The 25,214-nt window shown below is 42.8% G+C and overlaps 5 protein-coding genes across 5 annotated transcripts; 3 read left to right on the forward strand and 2 right to left on the reverse strand.

Moving 5' to 3' along the window:
- Positions 1-499: 499 nt before the first annotated feature.
- Positions 500-1,915, forward strand: AK88_00697 (uncharacterized protein; the record flags this gene model as incomplete). The annotated part of the gene is made up of 1 exon (XM_012478343.1): positions 500-1,915. One exon carries the CDS (start codon positions 500-502, stop codon positions 1,913-1,915), a length of 1,416 nt encoding a protein of 471 aa, XP_012333766.1.
- Positions 1,916-3,578: 1,663 nt separating this feature from the next.
- AK88_00698 (uncharacterized protein) lies at positions 3,579-14,150 on the forward strand (the record flags this gene model as incomplete). The annotated part of the gene is made up of 1 exon (XM_012478344.1): positions 3,579-14,150. One exon carries the CDS (start codon positions 3,579-3,581, stop codon positions 14,148-14,150), a length of 10,572 nt encoding a protein of 3,523 aa, XP_012333767.1.
- An 816-nt stretch (positions 14,151-14,966) lies between these two features.
- On the reverse strand, positions 14,967-15,824 carry AK88_00699 (uncharacterized protein; the record flags this gene model as incomplete). The annotated part of the gene is made up of 3 exons (XM_012478345.1): positions 14,967-15,163; positions 15,305-15,376; positions 15,656-15,824. The coding sequence occupies 3 exons, from the start codon at positions 15,822-15,824 to the stop codon at positions 14,967-14,969; spliced, it is 438 nt and encodes a 145-aa protein (XP_012333768.1).
- Positions 15,825-18,010: 2,186 nt separating this feature from the next.
- On the forward strand, positions 18,011-20,832 carry AK88_00700 (uncharacterized protein; the record flags this gene model as incomplete). Its single annotated transcript, XM_012478346.1, has 3 exons — positions 18,011-20,190; positions 20,312-20,455; positions 20,604-20,832. The coding sequence occupies 3 exons, from the start codon at positions 18,011-18,013 to the stop codon at positions 20,830-20,832; spliced, it is 2,553 nt and encodes an 850-aa protein (XP_012333769.1).
- Positions 20,833-21,966: 1,134 nt separating this feature from the next.
- Positions 21,967-24,759, reverse strand: AK88_00701 (uncharacterized protein; the record flags this gene model as incomplete). Its single annotated transcript, XM_012478347.1, has 1 exon — positions 21,967-24,759. The coding sequence occupies one exon, from the start codon at positions 24,757-24,759 to the stop codon at positions 21,967-21,969; it is 2,793 nt and encodes a 930-aa protein (XP_012333770.1).
- Positions 24,760-25,214: the final 455 nt, after the last annotated feature.

A 25,214-nucleotide genomic window follows, 5' to 3' on the forward strand; every position in this document is an offset into this window, starting at 1 on the left:
TTTTTTTTCGCGCGCGGAATTGCTAAACGATTGCACGAGCTAGAGGTATGGCCAATATTTGTGCCCCGCGTGGAGACCGAACTGGGCTTTGCGCGTTTTCCCCACGTAGCGATTTGCTTTGTCCCGCCTGGTGGATTGTTGCTCATCGGGGTGGTTACACGTGCTGTTAACGCTGCTACTCTGTTACGTAGCTGAACTGTGCGCGAGGATTATTCGGTCCACCCAACTTTAATACAAAAGGGCGCAACAACCCTCGCTTCGGCCACATCCCCTGTTGAAAGGCGAACACGCGGGCGGATGTAAACACTTCGATGGACTTCACACCCCGTTGGGAAAAGACTGGCGCTCTTAATTAATGCTACGTGCAAGAGCAAGCCTTATCTCCCTTTGTATTCCAATCAAGAGTTTCTCCACCCGCCAGGGCATCGTCAAACTGGTGCACACGCAGTTACCTGCACAGCAGTTGAAGACGTTAAATGCCTGCACAGGTCAGGTAAAAATGTTGGAAGAAATTCAATCAAATAAGAGGAAGGAGGTTGAGGAGGGGAAATTGGGGGAGTCGTGCGAGCCGGTCAAGAGGACGAAGATTGTCCCGATTGGGGAAGCAGCAGCGAGGGAAAACTACGACCAGGTGAAGATTGAAAAGGGTGTCCCGATTAGTAAGGAAAAAATAGAGCAGGTGAAGATTGAGAAGGATGACACACCGGCCGCTTCTTCATCCTGTGTGTGTGCAGCGGAGGGCAAGCAAAAACTCGGCACAGCCATTTTAAAGGCGATGGAAAATGTCCAATCGGGGGAAATAAAAAAAGAAGAAGAGGAACAAGTAAAAACAATTGTTACATGGAACATGAATAGCATAACGGTAAGATACAAAAATAAGGACAAGTGGAATGCCTTCATGAAATTTTTTAATCAAATCAATGCGGATGTGTTGTGTTTTCAGGAGGTACGTTTACCAGCCCTTAACCTTTTTGACTTGAAAAATTCAAAACATGGACAAAGGGACAGAGGAAAAATAAAAAACACGGATCAAAAAAGTCAACTTGATTTTGAAGTGATGGAAAAAATTTTAAAAGAAGATTTTAAAAACTACAATGCGTATTTCAGTTTAGCCAATATAAAATACAGTGGTCAGCTGATCTTAATAAAGAAGAGCATACCGGTCAAGTCCATTCGTTACAATCTCTGCTTTGATTCTGACCCGAGCGAACATCATCAGGAGGGTAGAGTGATCATTGTGGAGTTCAACACGTTTTATCTGTTAAGTACATATACACCCAACAATGGGTTTGACGCAGTGAAGTTTGAGCGAAGGAGATTGTTCGATGAGCAGTTAAAGGAGTTCGTGTCCGTTGTGAGGAATAAAAAAAAGAACTTGGTGTGGACAGGCGATCTTAACATCGCACCGGAAGACATAGACTTATCGCACCCTGCTGAGTTTAGAAGAATGAGAAAGGGGAACGTACCTAAGGAATTCGTGGGGCAACCTGGTTGCACCGATTTTGAACGAAAAAATTTTATGGGTATCCTCTCCGCAGGTGATCTCGTCGACTCGTATAGGCACTTGGCAAACCTAGACATCAGCAAGAAAGGGGAGACCGGTAAAGGGGCCACCGATAAAGGGACTCGTGATATAAATGACAATATATACACGTGGCGCTGCCCCTTCCTCATGGGGAAGAGTTGCAACAAAGCCATGCGCATCGACCACTTCATCGTGTCCAGGGCCTTCATGCCCCACGTGGAAAAGGTTGAAATACATGGGTACAGCGTGTTCCACAAAAACTTTTACGGCTCCGACCACTGCCCGGTCATACTGCACCTGCGAGGGGGGCCAGACAAAGTAACGACCCAACAACAGCGTGAAGCAGTGACCGAGCAGGTTGGTGAACAGGCGAGCCAACACGTGAACTAAGCACTTTCTCGTGCGAAGTGCCATTGGGCTTCCCGCCTGGCATTCCTCTTGAACACGGGAGTGGGTTCCTTGCTGACCGCCGCGTGGACGAGACAGACCTCTATCGCCCTTCTGACACTACCGCATATACACACGAGGGGGGTGAAGAAGCGTCCACGCAAGTGCATAACTGCATATCACCCAATGCGTATGGGTATGCACAAATTTTATCGTAAGACCCCCACAACTCTTTTTCCATTTGTTCCCTCAGCCGTCGTGTGTCACGTGGTGGCTAATTGCTCTGGCTGCATGTTGTCAAGTTTATTTTATTTTGTTTTTTTTTCCGTGTTACTTTTTTTTTTTTTTTTTTTTTTTAATCGTTTTTTTTTCTCCCTTTTTAAAACAAATTTTCCAACAACAAAAAAACGTAGATGAAAGGCAAAGCCGCATGACCAAGTCATATGCCGATCCGATGAGTGGGGGCAACATGTTTTTCCAAATCAGAATTTCGTGCATCGTCATGATTAGTGGTTCTTGCTTGGTTTTAAAAAAGCATACAACTGGGCGGCGGTACGGCAACTCCCCCACAATACTGTATTGTGAACAGGGGCATACGTGCTGCATAAAAATGTAAAGTGCACACGGTTTGGTGGTTTTATGGTATAGCCGCGGAGCGAGAAAAGGGGAACCGCAAGGGAGGGAAAAGGCACCCCGGCATGACATTCAACGTTGGGAACGTGAACTCCCGTTTAGGAAATAAATTCACGGCACTTGGTGAACATGCGGCAGGAAAAAAAAAAAAAAAAAAAAAAAAAGTCGTAAAAAAAAAAAACGTGGTAAAAAAGGGCGAACTGGCGACGAAGGGAACAGAAGGGAGAAAAAACCAACTTCTGTCAAGCGATTTCCCAACGAGGGAATATACGTATCGCCGTGTATGTAAAAATATGTATATTCATAGTTGCGCATGTTTTATGCGGTACACGCGCTTTGCTGTTTCTTTTTTTTTTTTTTTTTTTTTTTTTTTTTTCCCATTTTGCAAAACTTTTTCTTCCCAGCGCGAAGAAGCAGTTATTTTATTTTTTATTTTTTTTTTTTTTTCTTCTCCACAGCAGAAAAGCAATTGTGGAGGAAAGCCAAACACGGCGTAACAATTCACTTGAGCAGTTGTTACCATATTATGTAAAACCTGCATGCTCGTGCGTGAATTCCTTCCACATGTTATAAACTTCCTAGCATCCCCAGGGTGGCCTGTTGGGGATTAGGGCAAATACAAGTTCTGTGGACGCGAACAGCTCTGCAGGGTGTGGCTGGGGCGGATGTGACAACGCAGTTACTACCCCATTGGCGGGGTTGACATGCGTCACAGCGCAATGCTACCTAATTGGGTGTCTGGCCTAGCCTACCTGACCGCGCATTCGTGCATATATACGTATATGCATATGTATGTATATGTATGTGTACCCCCTGTCGACATTTTTACATGATCTGAGCGTACCCCTTCATTTTCTTATTTTTTGTTTTGCCCGTGGAGCAGCCATCCCGCGTGACGCTCCCTTTATTGTGTTATTTTTTGTTCCCCCCCGTTGCTCGACATGCGCTGCTGGAGTAGCCGCTTAACCGAGTAACCGCGTAACGGAGTAGCCGCTTAACCGCTTCACGGAGTCACCGAGCAGAGTATCGCAAGATGATAAAAAAGCCGGACGGGTCTAAGAGGATCCTGAGGAAAAAACTGAACAACGACATAACAAACATCCTGTTGCTATTTGAAAAGGTACAAGAATGGGCAGACCTAAGTAACATTTTACAAAAATTATATTTGACCATCGAGAAGTACGACATCTTTGTGGACGTGGCGTCAAAATTCTTGCTGTTCAGGCGATTGTCACAATGTCTTAATCCACTGCTGCCATCCGGAGTTCACTCCAAAGCCTTAATCATATACTCAGTTATTTTTAAAAAGGCAGAAAAAAGTTTCTTTATAAATAGCATTCACATTTTATGCTCTGGAATTTTTGAATTTATGTTACATTGTACAATTAATTTGAAGACCGTTTATTTTAAGAATATAAGGAGCATATTGAATTTACGTGAAAATGTTTACATATTCGCATACGCTTTACTCCTTTCCCTTTTTAATGTGGTAGATAGTGACAATAATATATTACTATACATTTACTCCATTAATAATTATATTGGGGAAAAAATATTTTTTAATAACATATGGCTACTCCTACTAAGGCATACAGAAATCAGGACAAACATTTTACACTTTTTAGAAACTTCCTTCAGTCCTCAAATTCAATTACTTTCCAAGGACAGAATTAACATGCTTCTTCCTTTCAAGGATGACTTGGTTTTGTCTTCAATAATCTTTTGCCTCAAGGATAAGAATATTATTAACCAGCGGATCACGCTCAGTTTGCTCATTAACAATTTTCCCCTCAGTCAGGTAAATTTAAGAAGCCGCAAAAAAGGGGGAGCTCCTTGGGCAGGAGGAAGAAGTATTGATTATATTCCACGAGACTACCAACATAACCAAGCCAGTGCTGATTATGGTGGTAGAAATGTCGAGCATGCCGCTATTGACTCAGCTGTGGCCAGGTCCGCTTCCTACACTGCGCGCACTTTACAAGGGAGAAATGGACGGGTAGCAGAAGATCGAGTGACGGAAGATGGGGTTGCGGCTCCTCTACGTTTAAGTGAAAAATATGAAAGAGGAAATTCTAAGAAGAGGTATCACAGTGATAATGACCAAGAGGAGGAAGGTAGTGGAGAATACAGTGGAGGATTGACCAAGGCAAGTCATGGCAGTAACCCCCTCATGGGAAAAATAGGAGGAACTATGAGCCAAGCACTATGGAGCGGTAACCACGAAGTTGATATTAATGACGATCGATCTGCTTCATATGAATATCAACATGAGGACTCATTTGCGATGGTCAGTAAAGAAGAAAAATATGAAGACAACGAGAAGATGCTCGAGAAGCACGAAGTGGAGGGGTTTGATGGACCCATTTCCGAGTTGAGTAATTTTGGCAGCGGGTCACGCAGCGATGTGAGGGATGATTTCCCCTCTCCATTGCCTCGAAGTGACGTGAAGAAGGTCCGATATGATATTGACCCGGAGCGACGCAATGTAGAAGAAATGGGCAGTGGTGATATGGAAGGAGTGATCACTTCACGAACAACAGGACGTTCACAGGGAGGGGTGAAGGAAGAATTAGAGTCAACGACCAGCCCATGTGTTCTCTTCAACGATGTAAGTAAAAAAATCATCGCACGTAATGTGATTTTTTTACTACAAAAAGGAGATATCGGATTGAACAGAAGAATTTTTAAATACCTTTACTTATTCGAAAATAATGATGAAAAAAATCTTAAGGAAGGAATTATTAATATAGAAAATTATAAAGTGTTTGTGGAAACAATGATTGACATCCTCGAGAATAAATTTCACGACAATTGTCCGAGCGTCTTACATGTACTCTACACTCTGCTAAAAAATATGGACTATGTAAATATAAACAAACAAATCGTGCATAAAATCTTTCTCTTCCTTTTGAACTTTTGTTATAAGAATAGAAGAGATAAGAGGATAAAGCATTTCTTCAAAAATGTACTGACCTTAAATTTAATTAGCTTCGACCATATTATGAGTATTTTCCTTTGTACCTTTTATTTCCTTTTGAAGAGTTATGAAGGCATGCTCAGGCAGAATGTCGATACGTATACAAAACAGTTTACAAATCTTATGAATATTATGACCTACTTTGTCGATTTTCTACGTAGAATGAATCGCTATGTGTACACTTACTTTTTATTTTCCTTCAGTGTAGCCATTTTAAGATTGATGAGACGCTTGAATTTGGTCATGCTCTCCTTGTTTGTGAAATATAGTCATGTCAAGGAGATCAGCGATAAGTACTTTATGGACTTGCACGAAGTTATCTCACGTAGGCACAGCTCCCTCTACTACTTCTTCTTCTTCGTCATGCACTACAACAATTATTACCTCAACAGATGCTTCGTCTTTCTGGCCAAGGAAAGCACTTTCTATCGTGCTATCCTTCGTCGGGGAAGCGGAGCCAATCAAGTGCCCCTACAGAATCACATGGGCTTCCCTAACCAAGTCACGACACCCGTGGAAGAGAAGAGGAACAAAATGCAGAAAATAGGGGAAGCCAGAACGAATGGCGTAGAAGATGAGTACAAAACACAAGACAATAGGATAAAATATGAACAGTACACCAATGACAAGGAATTGAAAATAAGAATGGCCGATACCTCCATGGATTATATGAAGAGGAAGGTCAAGAAGAAGATGTTTGAGAGTGACGTGAACGACGGGTCTTCTGCCAACACGAGCAGCATTTACAACGCTACCCATTTGCAGAGGGCGGAAGGTGAGGGTAGGAACTACGCCATGGATGTGACTAGTACGAGATCGCCCCTCAACGATGTAGCGAGCACGGGTAGAGGTTACTCAGGGAGATCTACCTTCGGGCAAAGCGGTCAGGGCAGCCACAACAGCTATAACTACAGAGCTAAACTCGAAAATGACGAGCGCTTTTTCTCCATACTGATCAAGTATAGACGCAAGCTGATGCGGAACCTGAACGACGCATTTGTAAAGAACAGCGACCTCTACTTCTTCGCAAATAATTATGAGTACGGAATTTTTCTTTTTTACAATTTTCACCTTCTAGTGGATAAGGAGCATGTGAACAGAAGCTGCTACTTCTTCCTCAGACACATCTTAAAAAATTGCTCCACTGACAATCAGGACAAATTTTACTTCTGGTGTGTCCTGTTCCTGCACGTGGTCAGAATAAACTTTAACCGATCACTCCTAAAGAGTTCCAAGCCGATCGTTGGGCAGGACGTGACAACCGACAGTCCCGTTGGTGCGAGCAAAATGTACTACGGGAAAAGGAAGGGGTCAAAAATGCAGCTGCAGCAGCAGGAGCAGCTGCAGCAGCAGCGGGAGCAGCAGCGGGAGCCGCTTGTCGGAGGAACAGTAAGCGATGTGATAGAAAGCCAAGTGAAAAATCAAATGAACCTCTCAGGAGGAGAATACAGCGAGAGGAGAATTGTGGAAGGGCTGAAGGGAAAGAAGAGAAACAATTTCCATCGCAACAATTGTTCAAAATCGGAACAGGCACTTCTCTTCAGTAAATCCTTCATGGAAGGGCTATTGATTTACGCGAATAAAATAGTCAAGTGCATTTTCCACTACATTAAGGTGTTAAGGAAAAATAAAAAATTCATAAAAATATTTTTCGACATAAATTATTTGTATTTTTTCTGTGATAATAATTATTGTTTGAAGATTTTAAGAAATTCCCTCAAGTGCAAGGACAATTACGAATTAACAATAAACGTGAGAGTAATTCTTCAATTCATCTTAAATAATGAAACCAGTGAGTACCATATCATTCACTCTAATTTTTATAATTTGACTCATGATGTTTTTAAGCTATACAGTCGCAGAAATACCCTGATTAATTATTACATGATTAAATATATAAAAAGTAATAAAAAGAATTTGGCTTACATATTGGATAATATAATTATTAACATGTTTGATTTAATTAATGAAATTGAGGAGGGGTTGCTGTTGTCTAGCGCAGAGGGAGGAGGAGATCATGGAGCAAGTGCAGGTGCCAGTTATGAAGAAGTAGCAGTGGTGGGTAGCAGCGCAACACTTGGCGGCCCGCCTCTCACAGGCCAACACACAAATACACAAAATAATTTTGAAAAGTGCTTACGAAAATTGAAGTGTAAATTTGATTACATTCATTTCTTTTTCATGGGCGTGGAAAATTTCATGTTGTGGTTATACAAACACAGAGTCAGTAAAAAAATTTATAACGCCAGGAACAAAATGTCACTAGAGAATTATGAAAAGAACCTCCAGATTGTGATGTGCTACATTTGCACCGAGGGGAATATGAGTGCAGCTTATTTTAGAAACTACCTCGATGTCTTTTTCCTACTCTTTTTGAAGATCATTTATATTAATGAGAACGTGGGGGAGATTGGCACTAGTGCTGGAGAGAGCGCGGCCAGCGGGGTCAGCGACACCAACAAGGTCGGCCATGCGGCACACGCGACACACGCAGCACACGCAGCACACGCGGTTAATGCTGCTAACAATAGCAACACTAATGCGGCCATCGTTAGTACCCCCGCTAACGGCGGCTCCTCGCAGAAGGAAAAGAATTTGCTCAAGCAAAGCATGCTGCTAGAGTTCAAGCGAGACGTCATCAACCTCATGGCACACATGTTCTTCTGCGCATACAGCTCGAATAAAAAAATGGACTACATAAAAATTCTCAACAGCTACTACCGACAACTCATTCATCACATCCTCTTCCTCTACTTTTACTTCACCCTGAAGAAATATTACATTCTGCAAATCCAGTTAATAAATTTCATAAAGAACATACTCCCCTTATACGAAACGAACACAGACAAAAATGTCTTCTCATGTGATGTGTTAGAGAAGGATATCACATTTGGTAAAGTCATGAAACACACCAATTATGAAGAATTTATTTTGGCCAGCAAGTACCATTACGAATTAGTTAATAAAAATAATCTCCTTGTAAAAAATGATGTCTTCATATTTAGCATCCTCAGGAAAAGTATGACAGTCATATTTAATTTTAATGAACAGGTAATTTATAAAGAGTTACTCAAAACAATTATTTTTCTTATTGAAAATATTATCGTGGAAAAAGATGTAAAATCGTACTACCTGACTGTTTTCTTTTTGGACCTGTTATACATTATCAAATCAGAAACAGAAAAAAAAAAAAAAAATATTTTTTTTATTATGAAGTTTTGTGAATTTTTAAGTGAAGTATTTAAAATTATTTACAAAGATGAATTAAAAGCACAAATGAAATTTCCAAACAGATTTGAATACGATGAAAATATAACTGTTGATGATATTGAAAATAGTTTATGTGAAGGCAAAATTTCCACTGCTGCTTTTTGCTCTGTTTTTTCAATCAAAACCGATGATAAATTTATTACTGTTCAGCAGAAAAATATTTCCACTCTCTTTTCAGTCATTTTTAATTTATATGCTTACTTGAAGAAGAAACTCAGAGTCTACTGCCGAAATAATAGAAGTCTCCTCACTCAGGATGATCGTAACGCACCCCCAAATAGCAGCCACTACAACAATAATAGTAGTAGCGTGTATAACAATAACAGTAGCGTTTATAATAATAATGGTAGCATGTACAATGAGAATGGTGGCCCCGTTGGAACAGGTGCCGCTGTTGTTGGAAGTGTCGACCAGGCTGGCGTAACAGTCGACCCACTTAATAGCAGCAATAATGATCCTGGTATGTTTGGTAATGTCTTTGTTCAAGGAGGAGGCGCACTAGCACATGCAGGAAGTCCTGTCAAACACACACCTATGAATAGCGACTCACATCATGCCCTCCGCATGAGCAGCGCCGAGCGCGCCGAGGAAGCCATTCGAATGAACCAAGACGCTTTTATGGAGGACACAATGCATTTGAGTAGCACAGCGGACAGAACTTTACGCATGAATATAGGGGAAGGTATAGAGTCGGACGCAGCATTGGACGCAGTGGTCAATACAGCCATGGATAAGGCACTTGGCATGGAAGCGCTGGGCAGCAACGTAGCGGCCCCTCTTGAACGGGGTGCATCATCCTACGGGCAGTACGCCACAGGGGATTATGCTTATGGGGGTAGGATGCCAGGAGCTGTTGGAAATGAGCACATGGGGTCTCTAAGTGTGGACAATCTTTCAGTAGATCATCTGCGTGTAGAACCCCTTAGCATGGAGAACCTTGGCATGGATCGGCGTGTCGTGGAACCGCTAAACATGGGAAGCGTCGCTTCAGTTGGAGGAGACAAAAGCTTCGCGCAGGCCCAGCACTTGGCAAGTGGCAACGAACTGCTAGGATCAGAGAGCGATTGCCTGGGTCAGAGTTACGCAGAGGACAACGGAAGTTTTGTCTTCCCAGGGGGCACAAATGTTGATGGTGAATTCTCGCATGGTAATGTAGGAACAGTGGGGGCGTACCCGAGCGGCAAATATATTTATCGAGAAAATTTGAACAAAGGCAGCAGCGAGGTGGTTGCTCAAGGGATGTACAGAAAGGGAGACAACTTGAATAGCGCCATGGTGAGCGGGGCTTATAAAAGCGCGTACTACGGAAATGTTGGCTATGGAAATGACAAGGTTCAAATGGATGGGGCCATGTCGATGCATGGAGATGCGTTGGGCATGGGGGGAAGCCAACAGAGAGGAGGTAACCTTGGAGGGGGCAATTCAGGAGTAGGTCTTCTACGAACCAACATGCAAGGAGAGGGGGCCGCTCGCCAGCACATGCCTGGTTTGGAGAATAGAACGTTTAACAGCAATCAGTTGGCGAATATGATGGGTGACGTGGATATGGCAACGGGCGCGGGAGTCACCACAGGAGGAGGAGCAGCAGCTTTGGGGTCTTTGACCAGAGGCCTCAGCTTCAACGCTCACAGTGACAACAACACGTTTACGAAAACCGACGACAGTACGCTAGCCTTGTCCAAGCGAATAGAACACTCCTTCTTGTACAGAGGAAAGCTAAAGAGTAATGGGACGACGATCGAAGGATCCAAGCGAAACAAAAAGATACTCCTACTCAAAGTGTGCTTGCGGAATATAATTTCAATAAATAAATTGCTGTACTTTGTGACGAGAAACGACTTCCTCTTTATAGATAGCCTGTATACGTTGTTTAAGGAATACATTGCGAAGAGGAAGGAGTACAAGCAGGAAAAGGCGGAGGATTCGGATGATGACACGGCTTCGTACACACATGAACACAGGAACCGATTTTTGAAGGGCGTCATGAGGGTGGCGCGCATGGGACACGGTGAGCAGCTTGCAGTCGGTGACAACGATTACGACGACGAAGACGACGACGATGATGATGACAGCTCTGATGGCAACGACAGTGAAAACGAATACGATAGGGACGAGTACAACGAGTACAATTATGAAGGGAACGATCACGATAGTGATTTTGACGATAGCGATAGCGACAGTGACCACGATGAGCAGAAAATTATACAAGAGCACGTGGACCCTTTCGTTGACGATAATGGAGCGATTATGGGACGGGCAAACATCAACATGGGCAGCGGAAAAAAAACAATTAGAAAGGAAAGAATAAGAGAATACTTTAGAAGGGAAAAAAAATTGTTACAAAAATTTAATTTTATTGGAAAATTTGGAAAAAGCTCGATGAAAAAAAGTATGATTGTTATGAACGAGTCAGGTGAATTTATCGAAAAAAAAAAATTATCATTTTCGCTAACTCTGTTAACAGAATTTCATGATGATATATTGGTCAAAATTTTGGATGATTTATTAAATTATTATGAAAAATATAAGACAAAAATTAACATAAATGAATTTATGTATTTTGTATTTCACATTTATTTGAACATTTGCACACTTACCAAAAGAATTATCAACTGCTTTATCGATTTTATGTTTTCACTCATAAAAAAAATTACACAGACATCTCAAAATATTATGAGCAGCCTTTGGTTTTTGTACATACTCTTCGTTATCGAAAATAATCATCAGTACGTATTTAATGACAAGTTACAAAAGAAAATTATCCTCGAGCAGATAAGTATATTGATACAGATTTCTCTTTACAGTTACTACTCCAAGAATGTGAAAAATAATTACAATGTACAAACTCCTCTTCCAAATTTTGTCCTGCCTTTTAATATTTATTACATTGTTCAGGATTATTTCATAAGTAATAATTTTTTTAAAAAAAGAAAAAAAAATGCAAAAAGTTATTATATGAAGAATTTGAAGCTTATAGAGAGAACATTTAACATTAATGATTATTCGGAGATAGCTGCCATCAACGCCTTGTCTTTCCTTCTTCTTTGTTTTTATCATGTTATAGTGCATAGCGGCACTTCGGGGGATGGTACAGCGAGCGGTAGTGGTACAAATCATGGTGCTGTTCACGGTACAGGGAACGCCGCTGCACACGCCACATCACACAGTAGCAACCACACCAGTGGCAACAATCAAGCTGGTAGTGGAAACGCCGCAAGTCAGATGAAGAGCTATATTTGTGAATCATCAGTTAACTTATTTTATGAAAATTTTAACAAGTACCTTTCCCTCATTTATAACAACAGTATTCAGAATGTGTTCTTCCGCTACTCCTTTTTGCTGATCATGAATCTGCTTATCGACTACAACTACAACTGCAAATATTATATAAAGAAAATTACCTTTGACTTGTATGCCTACATCACCAACGTGGACATACGTTGCTTCAAAGCATTGGCAAGCATTTTCAAAAAACTCAACGAGTCCAATATTGATGAGTTGTTGTTAGTCCCCACGAGTAGCATTTTCTCCCTCAAATTTAACATTATAAATTCAAGGATTAATTATATTAACAAATTGTCACTGATCATTTTAGCAGGAAATCGAAATTTCTACCTGGCTCACCTGCCAAAAATTGCAGAAAATATTTCAGAGTATTTAAAATTCTGCACCGACTTGAAGTTGTATAGAGAAATATTAATTCTAATTTGCACCATCATCATTAAGAATGACGAAAATGAAATTTATATCATCATCCCAACATTCATTTCGCTCATACTTCAGATTTACCATGTCGAGCGTATGAAGTACAAGATTGCGGTGGAGGACTTAAAGAATGTGGACAAGGATGAGGACACTTATATTTATGACTTCAACTCGTACAACAATGAAGATGTGCTTTCTCTTCTAAAGACCCTCCTCATTATCATCAACATTTTGGTCAAGCGTAATGTGAGCTTCCTCAACTTTTACTCCTGGATTTTCTTCAAAGACATTTCCATAAAGAGGAACTCCTTTTCAGCGCACAAGGATATGGGTAACTACACCAGAGGGGAAAGGAACGACCTTAACGACATGGAGGAGATTAATGGCGGTAATGTTGGAGGCACCCCTTTGCGAAGTGGTCTCCCGGGCGTGCGTATGCAGGGAGTAGGGGGAGGAAATATACCAATGGACACCCCACACGCACTTGACAGCAACGTGGAAAAGGATTTGGCAACCAATGAGGACATGATCGAAGGAGTTAGTTTCCAACCGGATGGTAGAACACCGAAAAAGAATGTGTTGAAGGATGGGGAGGAGGATTATTTCGCTTCCTGTGCCAACCTCATGGAACAAAACGCTGATGGCGACAAGGACGATATAATCACCATTCTATTGAATGCCAATCAGGAGGATGATCCGTTTAACAAAGTAAGCAGCATGTCCCCATCTCACATGATAAAGAACACCGCTCTACAAAATAAAGCAAAAACGGAAGAGGGAAAATTTATTGCCTTCCTCGACATTATTGAAAAGCTATACACGCCCTCAAGTCCTCACAAGAAACACAAATTGGGCGCCGACGCAGGGGCAGACACGAATAGTGCGAACCAGGCAATTGCAGCTACTGGGGAAGGAAGCGCGAGAAGTACAAGCCCAACCCCCCCTGTTCAAAACAGCACCAGAAATATCCAAGCGAACGAAGCAGAGGTCACATTCCTCGACGAGATGGAAAACGAAAATGAACAAGGAGATCGCCACAGTGGCTACTCCAACAATGTCCAGAACAGCCTCTACTACTGTGACAACTACCTAAGTGAGTACATAATAAACACCAAGAATCAGCTGTCTGGGTACTCCTCGTGTGAAAATAACTTAAGTAGCTCCTCTGTGAACTCTGTAAGGAGTAGTTTCTCCAACAATTTTTCGAAAGACAATATGGGTGCAATTTTTTCTGACTCTTCGGATGACCCTGACGACGCTAGTAATAGCAGCTCCAACGATTTGAGCCATTTGTCTCACCTGATGCCAAATGTAGACAATGATGAACAGATGTCCTCCGATGATATGTACAGCATGGCAAATGAAAAGTGGAACCATGTGCATTGTTTGCCTAATTGCGACATGAACGAATTGGGAAAGAAGAAAAAAAAAAAAAAGAAAAAAGTTTCCGTGCACTCGTGCAAAAATATCCGCCTCATTTTGGTGTATCTGTCCAAAAAAATTAAATTAAATTTTTACAAATATTCTATGAAGAAACCCAAGGACGAGACGTTCATTCTGCTCAAGGAGTTGAACTCCGTGGAGAACGAGATCAATGATTTGTTTTTGGAAGTGGACCTCAACCAGGTGTACGCCGACTTTCTCATGAAGTAGATGTAGAAGTATAGGTAGAAGTAGGAAGCAGTGGCAAAGATGTGCGGGTAGCCAATGTGCTTTGTGCGTTTCTCCCGTACCAGCTTACAAACCTCCTCGTCGATGGCGACGACTGTTCATTTGTGATCCCTCCATTGTTTGTTACTCCCCCTCACCCTTCCGCAACTGTTACCCTTAAGCGCGTTTCGGCCAAGACGGGTCAGCTGCGTCAGGTGTGAGAGTGGCAGCTCGATCGGCATCGCCGGTTCTCCGCGTTTTTCCACGATTAATAGCTTATCCGTTTTTTTTTTTTTTTTTATTTTTCCCCCTTTTTTGATTTTCCCGTGTTGCATGCGTGATGCACATTTATAAAACTTTTCTGTCCGTTCTCCCACCGAACGAACCAAGGTGCGGAACTTACAACAATGAGTAAATGCGAAAACGTGTTACGTTGCTTCTTTTCACCCATCAGGGATGATGGGGATAAGTTGATGGAGCAATGAAAACGACGAACTAATCAAAACAAAAATGGAGGAGAAAAAGCGCAAAGGGGTTGGTACACAAAAATATGGGGAAAAAGAAGTTCTTCTACACAGATGAGACAATTCGTTCGAGAATGTCTTTCCCTTTTTCCCATATGTGTAGGTCACCTTCTCTCTATCTCTCTCCGCTGTACAAAAGAAATTTCCAAATTGTATGACCTGTTCAGGCATTTTGGGAATTTTTTTTTTTTTTTTTCACAGAATAATGACATTTTGGCTAGCTACAGCTACGTCATGCCGATGAGCGCACATAATTCTTGTTTTTTTCCTGCAAACCGTTACAAAGATGCCGTTCTCACTTATGCTTGTAAAAAAGGGGAACGGAGGGGTCGGTCCCGCCAATTTTGTGCTTGTACGAATCGTAAGCATCTTTGAGGTACTTTTTTTTGATGGTTTTAAAATTGTACACGTAGTTGTTGTTTTCTGCGAACTCGTTGGTCTGCTGGATGTGTGGCGTTATAACTGGCACTCCGGTTCGGAAGAAGAAGTGTCCTGGGGAGGATATGAATGGGGGGAATTGGAAAGTAGAAGCAGGTTAGTAAGTAGCAAGTTTCATGGTTGCAGGGTTGTTGGTCACGTGTCCCGCAACACCAGCGGGGTACAACCGCTGGAGCGGCCATTGCGCAAAGATACCCGTTTTAATTTTGAAGGCATTTTCCTTATCGCCGTTTATTAAACTTAGCATGGACTGTATTTTTTCAATGTCTGAGGAATGGGGAAAATTTGAGTCATTGGTCAAAATGTGGGCGAGAACATGCGAGGCATATACATAGCATATTGGCCCAAGGGACAGGGCTCCACCATGAATACTCGTCACGGGGTAACCAAATGCCCCCTCAGGCGTCTGTCGAAGGAGGCAGCAACGTGCATACACGTCTACAGTAATGTTCACTGTTGCGTTAGCCTTATGGGGGCTTGTGTCCACTTTTCTTCTATGTCCCTTTGCCCCTTCTCCCTTCCCCCCTGTTTACATTTTCTCCTTACTGTTGTAGTTGTTCATTATGCTTTGGCGAATTTTATTTTTCATGTAGTTCTCGTAGTGGAAGGCCGTCACATCGTACATGAGCTGGTTGACGAAGCTCTGGTTTTTCCGGAACAGCTCGCTTAGCCTGTTTTTGCTGTAGCAGCCTTCCCGCTTAAACCTGAACGCCATCCTGCCTCATCGTTCGATTGTCCTGTTATGCGTTGTGGAGCTGGCCCGGGCTGGCGTCATGCAAATGGAAGAACAAGTATGCAAATAAATATACGGACGCATGTATTCATGTATGTACATATATGTGCACAGCGTGTGTAAACCCTGCCTCGAAATAACGCCGGCGGGTCTTTTTTATTTTATTTTTTATTATTATTATTTTTTTTTTCTCCATATGATGTGCCATTTTGGAAAGAAATACTTTCCTGGCGTCTCAGTGCGATCCTCCACAGTCTCGCTCAGCTTTTACAAGTTGGTCGTGGCCATGTTTTGTTGTGATGATTTTTTTTTTTTTTTCATTCCATTTTCCCCCTGTTGTAGCCACAAAATGGGAAACAGCCGAAAGGGGGGTAAGTTCATTAAGTGGGGAAAAGAATATATTTTTTTTTTTTTTTTTTTAAATGGCCATATAAGGAGAAATACCAGATTTACTCAATTGATTAGCTATTTTTTAAATTTCATTCCGCAGCGAGTTCATGGTGGGCTTTGGACTAAATGGCTGAGCACCCTTAAACCACGCCATGCGGTGCTGACTATTATATACTTTTATATGAGCATGGTTTAATACTTGCCCATTTATAATTTGAAGCCGCGCGTACGGGATTGCCTTTTCCTTCCGTCCCCCTAGTGCAGTGAAAAATGGCATTCCAAAATGCGACCCTTAAAAAACAAGGCCACATGACACGGGATATATGAACGGCTGCGCTCGTAGGTGACCTTAGGTAGAGTATTTATGCAGGAGCTATAATACGTGCATTAAAAAGGATTTAAGCCGTGTCGCGTCAGGAGGCCCATATGCTGCTGACGTGGGGGGAATACATTCTCAAATGTTCTCACCCGCCCCTAGTAGGCACGTTCAATTCAATGTACTTCCCATGAGGGGGCGACTGGGGCAGGCATTATAAAGCCCTCATTTTTATAAGAGTTCTCCTCATTGGCCCATTCTTATTGTTCCCCTCATATAAAAAAGGTGCCTTATGCGTGGGTTCTTTTCCCTACCGTCGTACCATGAACCACTTCGAAATGCTTCTTCCTATAACAAGATTATGCCCATCCAGGCATAAGAGCCCTGATAAGAAAAAAAGAGCGTTGTGCGCTCCTGAGCGTTGCAGCTTTTTATGTAACCTTGTGGGGGAAACGGTTTCTTCTCAGCTGTTACTCAGCCCAACCCCAATCGGGCACAATAATACCTCGTGTGGCATGTTTTTGTCCGTTACGTATGAAAGATTTGTTTTCGCCGTCGGCCCTTGACACGACAAAAAAGTGCTATCTCCACCCCGCGGAAGAAGTCTCTGCCACCATTTTATTTATTTTTTTATTTTTTTTCTCGCATGAAAAATTTTTCGCCGTAATGGGCACAGCGAAAATTGGAAACAAAAAAAAAAAAAAAAAAAAAAAAAAAATATGAAACTATATAAAAAGCTGTGAAGCATTTTGTTTCATTTCATTTTTTTTTTTTTTTTTTTCCTTTACACGCTATATGAACACTTTTTACCGCATGATATTGAGCGGGAGACTTTTATGAAGGAAAAAAAAAATTGTTAAAGGATTCCTTGTTTGACCTTTTTTTTATATATTGTACCTTTTACTTTTTACCTGCGTATGCGTGATAGATATATGTACAGTGAAGTTCGCGCAGGCAAGTACGTGAGAGTTCTATGTGCCCATGCACTTGTACGCATAACAGGAGCAACAGCCGAGGAGTAGCAAAGCTGTGCGCCCAGCATCGCGCGGGAGGGAAGCAGCAAAAGAGAGAAAAAAAAAGGAGGAACGAAGAACAAGCTTAATTTGCTTTGCCCCCTATCTTTATAAAACACGTCTTGGTACGCGTTGCATGTAGCACCTGTTTGTAAACCTCGTCACTACATAGTCTTCAAGTAACCGCGAAGACCCCGCCCAATCAGCATAAGTCCTTCGTTCAAATTTGTCTTATATCCCTGTATCAGAGCGGGGAGTAATTTGCCTTCTATATGCCATTATATATATAGCAGTACGAGTGCATCTACCTTCATCCCTGTTTTAATAAATTTAAGGAGGTCAGTGATCTACTTGCGTCACGTCGACGGAGCGGACTAAATTTAAAAAAGCACCAAGCCTGCAAGAAAAGGAAATCTTGCCGCATTAAACCCCCTCTCCATGCGCAACTAATGGATTCATACGCCGAGGAAGGCATGTCGAGGTTCTACATGGAGGACGAAGCCGTACATGGCTCAGAAATGGACGACGGGATGAAAACTTCAGGTCAGAGAAACGACGACTACGAGGGTGCCCATTATGACAATGCAGGTTACGAACAAGGGGAGCAAGAAGGGGCCACCTACCAAGAGGAATACACATCACACGTTCAGAACAATGCAGAGGAAGGAGCAGTGGGTGCAGGTGATTACTCATATGAAGGGAACTACAGCAATAACCTGAACAAGGACCTCTTGAGCAACGCACCAAGTAAAAAAAAAAAAAGCAAGTACGAATCAATATTTGGTAGGAGCAAGGGGGACAAGGATAAAAAAAACGCAGGAGAAGAAAACACCCCCTATTGTTCTTTTAACAATTTCGAGGAGGGAGTAGGCGGAGGTGTCAGCCAAGAGGATCCAAGTGGGGATATGCGTTTTAACGGGGGTGCATATGGCAACCAGGGCCACGATGAGGAAGGAGGAGACAATGCAGGATGGAGCCATCACCCTGACCAGGGAGATTACGAGCAGGAGGACGAAGCCCCTTTCAACCAAGAGCAGCTGAAAAAAATGGACAAGAAAAAAAAAAAATTAATGGAAAAGGGGAAGAAGAAAAAGAAAGAAAATGTCGATGATAAGAAATTCAGTGAAGTGTACAATTCGATATATGAAAATTTAAAAAAAAAAAAAGGATCCAAAAAAGGAGGAGAAGACCATTATGGAAGCAAAAATGATTTTTATGAAATTAATTATGCATCATCAGATCAGGTGAACTCCACGTCTAGTGTAGATGATGACTCTTTATTCAGTGACGACGTGTTGAAAAAGTATATTATTGGACAAGTGCTAAATATTATTAGGACCTCTTTCCATTGGGCCATCACCTCTTTTATGCTATTCACTATGTTCGAACACTTCTCCGTATTTTACGTATACAGAATGGTATCCTTTTTAACCCTCTTCCTTTTTACCCCACTATCGATTTACCTTGTGAGGTCCAAGAGTGTCAAATTTTTCCTCATAGCTACTAACACGGTTAGGCTCATTGTATGGGGTTTCTGCGTCCCTTGCCTCTACACCCTCTTCCGTGATGAAATTAAAAAGTACTATGTGAATCGCTTCTACGAATTCCTCTTCACTCTCCTCCTTCTGGTTGATAATATACAAGTCAACATCTCCAATTTAATCGACATCGATAATAATGGAATTGATTTTCTTTCGAAGAAATATAATTTGAAGATTAATGAAAGAGCTAAAAGAAAATTCCTCATCCTTCACCAGTTCTTTTTCGACGCATCCGTTATTTTGGTGAACCCCTTAATTATATTTGTTATGTACTTGTTCAGTAATTTCTTCAGCGACTCCTACCTGAGGGATGTCTTCATTTATCTCTCTTCATTAATCTTCGCTGTCATCACGATTATTTCCTTAGTCGTTTACACCATGGGCTTGGAAGAAGCTGAAAATACACTCAAGCGCACGTCCCGCAAGCGACATTCTTCTTGCTTAGAATCACAAGCCACAGCGGATGAAAGTGTACACAATATGGTTGAAGCGGGTAACTACGACAGAAATGGAATGGATAATCATGAGGATGAGGAGGAAGATCATGATATGGGTACCATGAAGCGACATGCAAATCGTTCTACACATAGAAGAGAAGAAGAAGAAAATGATCAACAGCGTGATAACGAAGATGAATTTGAAAAGTACTACGCTAGACATAGCAACAAGGAAGAAAAAACTTTAACATACAGCACCTATCCCAATATATACAATGACCACACGAAGAAATACCTGACCGAACGTTCTAACATTGAATATGATGAGCACACTGGGTTCGATCAAATGTCCTTGAAGAGCCACTACAGAAAGCAGTTTAACGAAATGGTTGATAATGTCCTTCGTATTAAAAATGACAACACGCTGCGCTTTTACATATGCTCTCTCTCTTTCCTCAACAGTGTGGAAGACATTATGATCCTCATGCTCATCCCTCTAACGTCCATCTACGTGTGCGAGTTCTTCTACATTACTAATATTTTCGTGCAGCTGCTCATCGCCGTCATCCTGATTTCCCTGACCAAGTGCTTCGAGAATATTTCTTACTACTCCAACAAGAAGAACATCATCGCCCTCAAGGACATTTTCATGTGAGTTTTTCATGACGCAGCGAAGGGGCGCAGCATGTTTGCAGCGTCATCGTTACGCTACTCAACCGCTTCGCTCCGTCACCGCTTCATTTCTTCATCGCCTCTTTCCCCCCCCCTGCAGCGGAATCATCCTGTCCGGAGCATCCCTCCTGTTCTTCTTCTTCCCTTTCCTGATGATCAACCACCTGAACATTTACAGCTTTTTAATCTTCTACATTTTCTGCTGCCTGTTCTACTTTTTCTTTTCGACCAACTTGAAGACAACGTAAGTTTTGCCTTCATGCGAGAGCGGCGCGCAGTGCGTGGTGATACCTGCCCGCTGCTCACTCCAACAGCGCGTTTGCTTCACGCAATCTCTAATTGCTCATTCGCGCAACCACTCATTGACGTTATGTTTACAACCCCCCCTGCAGGATCTCCCGAAACCTCCAGAAGTACGTGCGGGAGTCCAAGTCGGACATCTACAACTTCGTGGGGCTGTTCATGTCCTTCGTGAATCTCGTGTTTGTGATTCTCACCATCTTCTTCCTCGCGGTGATGGACAACTTTGTCATTACCTACGTGATGATTTGCTTCTTTCTGATCCTCCTCCTGGGCCTGCTCTACGGCTGGGCCACCACCACGCTCAAGGACTCCAATTAGGCGTCGGCATATCCCAGCAGTGGACACAGCGTAGCAGACGGACCATCACACGAATTAGCAAACGGACTGGCAGGCAGACTAGCAGATGAACAGATGGACACCCCAGCCACGCCTTTTTACAACCAAGTGAACTAATTAATAATTTTTTTTTTTTTTTTTTTTTTTTTTTTTTTTTTTTTTTTTGTCATTTTTTGATACCCACCATTTTGGGCCTCTCCTCCATTTTCAGGATGACCCCTCTTTCGTGCCACTGATTTTTTTAACCCTCCTTGTCATGTCCCCTAACTGCAAGCCTACACGATGCGGCGACAGTGATCTTTTTTTTCCTTTTTTTTTTTTTTTCCCCCCCCACTTTCCGCATGCTGTTGTGCCCATTTTGTGCGTACTATATATATTGTGCCTTGTTTTTTCCTCGCCATACATATGACCTCTTCATGTACAAGTACAACTCCCATCGCCGCTAGCCAAGTTTTTCCCCTGTGAACGCTTTGCCTTTTTGTTTATACGCTTCGCCTCTTTACATGCTTTGCCTCTTTGCACACGTAAGTAGTATGTACAAACTTTGTCCCGTCAACACTCAGCGGGCGCAGTCAGCAGGCCGCTGAACTCTCGGCACGCGCCTCCGCGCCCTCTCATCTATTAACATGTTGTAAATTGCCATATGCGTCCCTCTACAAACCGACCCGTGGGGAACCCCTTCTCGCCCCTTCACACTGCACAACGTTGGACGACTGCACGATCGATCTGTCGAAGGTTGTCAAAAGAGAGAAAGCGCCCTGAGGGGGGCATGCGGTGATTTATGTTAAAGAAAACAGACCAGGTGTTTTTTTCCCCCCGGCGACGTGACACATATCAAGTGAAGACGCCAAATAGGGGAGGGGAAAAATAAAAAGGGAAAAAAAAAATGTCGCACAGGATAGGCATATTATATGAACGTTCATACAAAACGCGCACGCTTGCAAAAACATGCATGCACACAAAAAAAAAAAAAAAAAAAAATCTCTTCAAAAGGGACACAAAAACAAAGGATGTGAAGACACCACATGCAGGTGGGTGGACCCCCCAGGGGGAGAAGCCAAACGTGCGCAGCATATAGGGAAGACACAAAAAAAAAGGCACCCTATTTTAAATAAATCACCGCTTAGCACGCTTGGCATTTATTAGCTCGATCTCCTGCGCGGAAAAATTAAAAGTGTTGTAAATGACCGAAACGTAGTCGTCAATTTTTATATTAGAAGGGATCTGCGCGATGAAGTTCTGCAAAATGTTCTTCTGGTATAAGACGTGTTCGTAATTTCCACTAATGGATTCATAATTCTTTATTTGGCTACACAAAGCGTTAATATGTTCTAATAAATTTTTTTTGTCCTTTTTTTCTTTGCTTATGAGCAGTTCATATTTGTCCAGTTTTTTTCTAATTTTTTTATATTCGTTGGGATATATAGGTATCCTGGTGTCATCATCATTTTTGTCCTTCTCGAAGTGGCTGGCGGCGTCGCAGTGGGACAAACCTCCCCCTGTATTCATCTGTTTGAGGACAACCGAGTCGATGTTGCCCTCGCTGCCAATCTCTGAGCGAGCGGGTTGTTTGACGTCTCTCGTCTCCTGGGCGACCGCTCCGCTGCGCCATGTCTCCTCAGTGGGGGATCCACTCAGGGGGGGCAGCGCTTCGCCTGCCGCCGTCGATTCCTCCAACGGCTGCGTTTCCGATTGTGACTCGGAGTGAGAGTGGGCCCGCTTCAGTTTTGACTTCTCCTCGCTGGCGAGGACGACCATGCGATCCACCTGCCGCAGCAGCATCTGTATCTTGTCCTGTAGCAGCGCCTCCTTCTCACTGAAAATTGCCTTCACCTCGTTAACCTTCTGCTGGCATTCCTCATCAAACTGCTCCTTGCACTTTTTCCTTATCTCCGCCTTCTCCCTCTGCATCTGCTTCTTCAACTCAGCTACCAGAACGTTCTGTTGTTCCCTTATATTTTTTTCTTTACACACTTGTCCCTCCAGCACCTTGTACTTTTCCGTCATGCTAGATATTTCATTTTTGTATGACTCAATGTCTTCTTCATATTTCAACAGTGAGTTATGCAACTTTTGTATTGTGTCATTTTTCTCTTCTATATGCTTCCAACTGTCATTTGTTTCATTAATCAAAGTGTTTACTTTGTTCTTGTACGTCTGGAACTCTTCTTCAATGCAGGCTTTCTCCTCCTCAATGCGGGCTTTCTCCTGTGCAATTGTTTCTACCTGAAAAGCTTGCTCCTTTTTATGCGCCGTTAACTGGTTCAAGTGTTCGTCCTGCACACACGTCGGTACGTGCACAGTAGGGTAACTCTGTCTGAACAATTCCTCCTCGACGATGTGGTACTCTCCATCTTTGGTGAAGCACACCAGATGATTCGACTCAGTGGAAAAGAGAAACAACACGTCCTTGTCCTGAAGATCTAATTTCAATTTGTTCCCTTGCGCGCACTGCTCACTAATACTACTTTGGAGCTCTTCCAGTTTTAACTGTTCTTCTTCAATCTGGACCTTTAAGCAATCGTTTTCTGTTTGCAACCTGTTCACTTCTTCCGCGTGGGCCTTCGCCTCCCTGTCCATCTTTGCCTGCGCTTCCTGCAGCTGCGCAAGTTGATCCCTAAGCTGTTCAATTTGACACTCTTTCCCTCTGCACTCCTCCTCCAGCGTTCTAAGTTCGTCCCCCCTACCTTTGCACTCCACCTCCAAGCGTTCGATCTCCCTTTTGTTGTTCAATGTGTAGGCCTTAAATTTGGCCAGTAGGTGTATTTTCTCCTTTTTCATATTCTGTATGTCCTCCTTCAGCTGCGTTATCTCACTCTGGAGGTCCGCCACGGTGGGGGCATCTGCGGGGGTGCCTTCCTCCACTGGAGTGACTTCCTGCACTGGGTTGGCCTTCTGCGCATCGACGCCATCATGCATCCCTTCCTCCTCATCACTATTTTTTGCTGCTGCGTTTTGCTGAAGATTATCATGGCGGCCATCTACCTCACCACCGTTGTGCTCATCAACTTTGTTCCCCTCACTGTCACTGCCTTCTTTTGCCTCTTTATTGTCACTCCCTGCACCCTCCTCGTCGTGCTCTTCGTAGCCCTGTCCCCCGTCGTCCCCTTTATTGTCACTGCCTCGTCGGTGTCCCCCCCCGTTGTCGTCATTTGCCTTCCCGTCCTTGTCATGGTCTCCATCCCCGGGGACTTTGCAGCTTTCATTAACTTCGATATGCTTATTCGCGTCGCCATGTTGATTCGCGTCGCTATGCTGATTCTCCTCATCATGTACACCCACCTTCGTGTCACCCTCCTGATTGTCACACTGCTCATCATTATTGCCTCCATCACCCCTATCCACACTAGCCTCCCCCTTCACAGGATTTTGCGCGTTGTCATTTACTTTCCCCACCGGAGGAGCACAACTCCCGCCGTAGTCGTCGGAGTGATCTGTAAAATTCATGGACATACTCCTAGACTTGCAGTAGCTGTTGTCATTTAAAAAACCATCGTATGTCAATTCGATGGAGGTGGCTTCGTTTTCACTGTGCACCGAGTACAAATATTTTTTTTCGTCTTGATCATCCTTCCCCTTATAGCAATGTAACAGATCCTGAGAAGTGGGACCTGGGTCCTTCCATGGATGGGCTTTCACTTCGCCTTCTTTCAAAATGCATTCCTCTGAAATGGAGTTTTTGCTGGGTGCAAAATTGTTATTCAATGTTAGGAACAGGTCGGAATCTTTTAGTTCATGTTGGTTCTTCGAATTATGGGCATTCATGCTAGTGGGGGGAAATATCACGTGCTCGTGGTTGGGGTTATTTACAAGCAGGTCGTCATCGGATTGTAAGCCACCGTCATGCTTGAGGCCGCCATCTGGTTGGAACCCCACGTCATGCACTTCATTTTCTTCGAAAATATTCATTCTTCGTTTGCTCGGGAGACGCACTCACGCAGGAGCATTACTTATGTGCCTGTTCCTATCTGCTTCTTCAACCTTCTGGTTCACCTAAAAATTGGTGATGTGTTCCCCCCTTTTGTGTTTTTTTCCCGCGTTCTCAGGCCCTCGTGTGGCTTACTAAACAGCAGTTCGTGTTGTAGGGTGCGGGGGCGAAGTCGAATTGGGGAAAGAAAAAAAAAAAAAAAAAAAGAAAGAAATATTCCTACAGTTGTGCTGACACAACGTACGTTATTTAGTTTTTTTTTCTTTTTTTTTTCCCTCATGCCAATTAGACCTCAGGAAGTAGGTCAATATTTTCCCCATTTCAGCACATTAGAAGGGGACATGCATGAGTACTCCGGTACATATACATGTGCCGAATCTCACATATGTGCGTTCATTTCCGGTGTTAGTAAAAAAGGGCTTCTATTTCATCACAT

This window comes from Plasmodium fragile, assembly GCF_000956335.1.
Source record: "Plasmodium fragile strain nilgiri unplaced genomic scaffold supercont1.5, whole genome shotgun sequence".
Taxonomy (NCBI): Eukaryota; Apicomplexa; class Aconoidasida; order Haemosporida; family Plasmodiidae; genus Plasmodium; species Plasmodium fragile.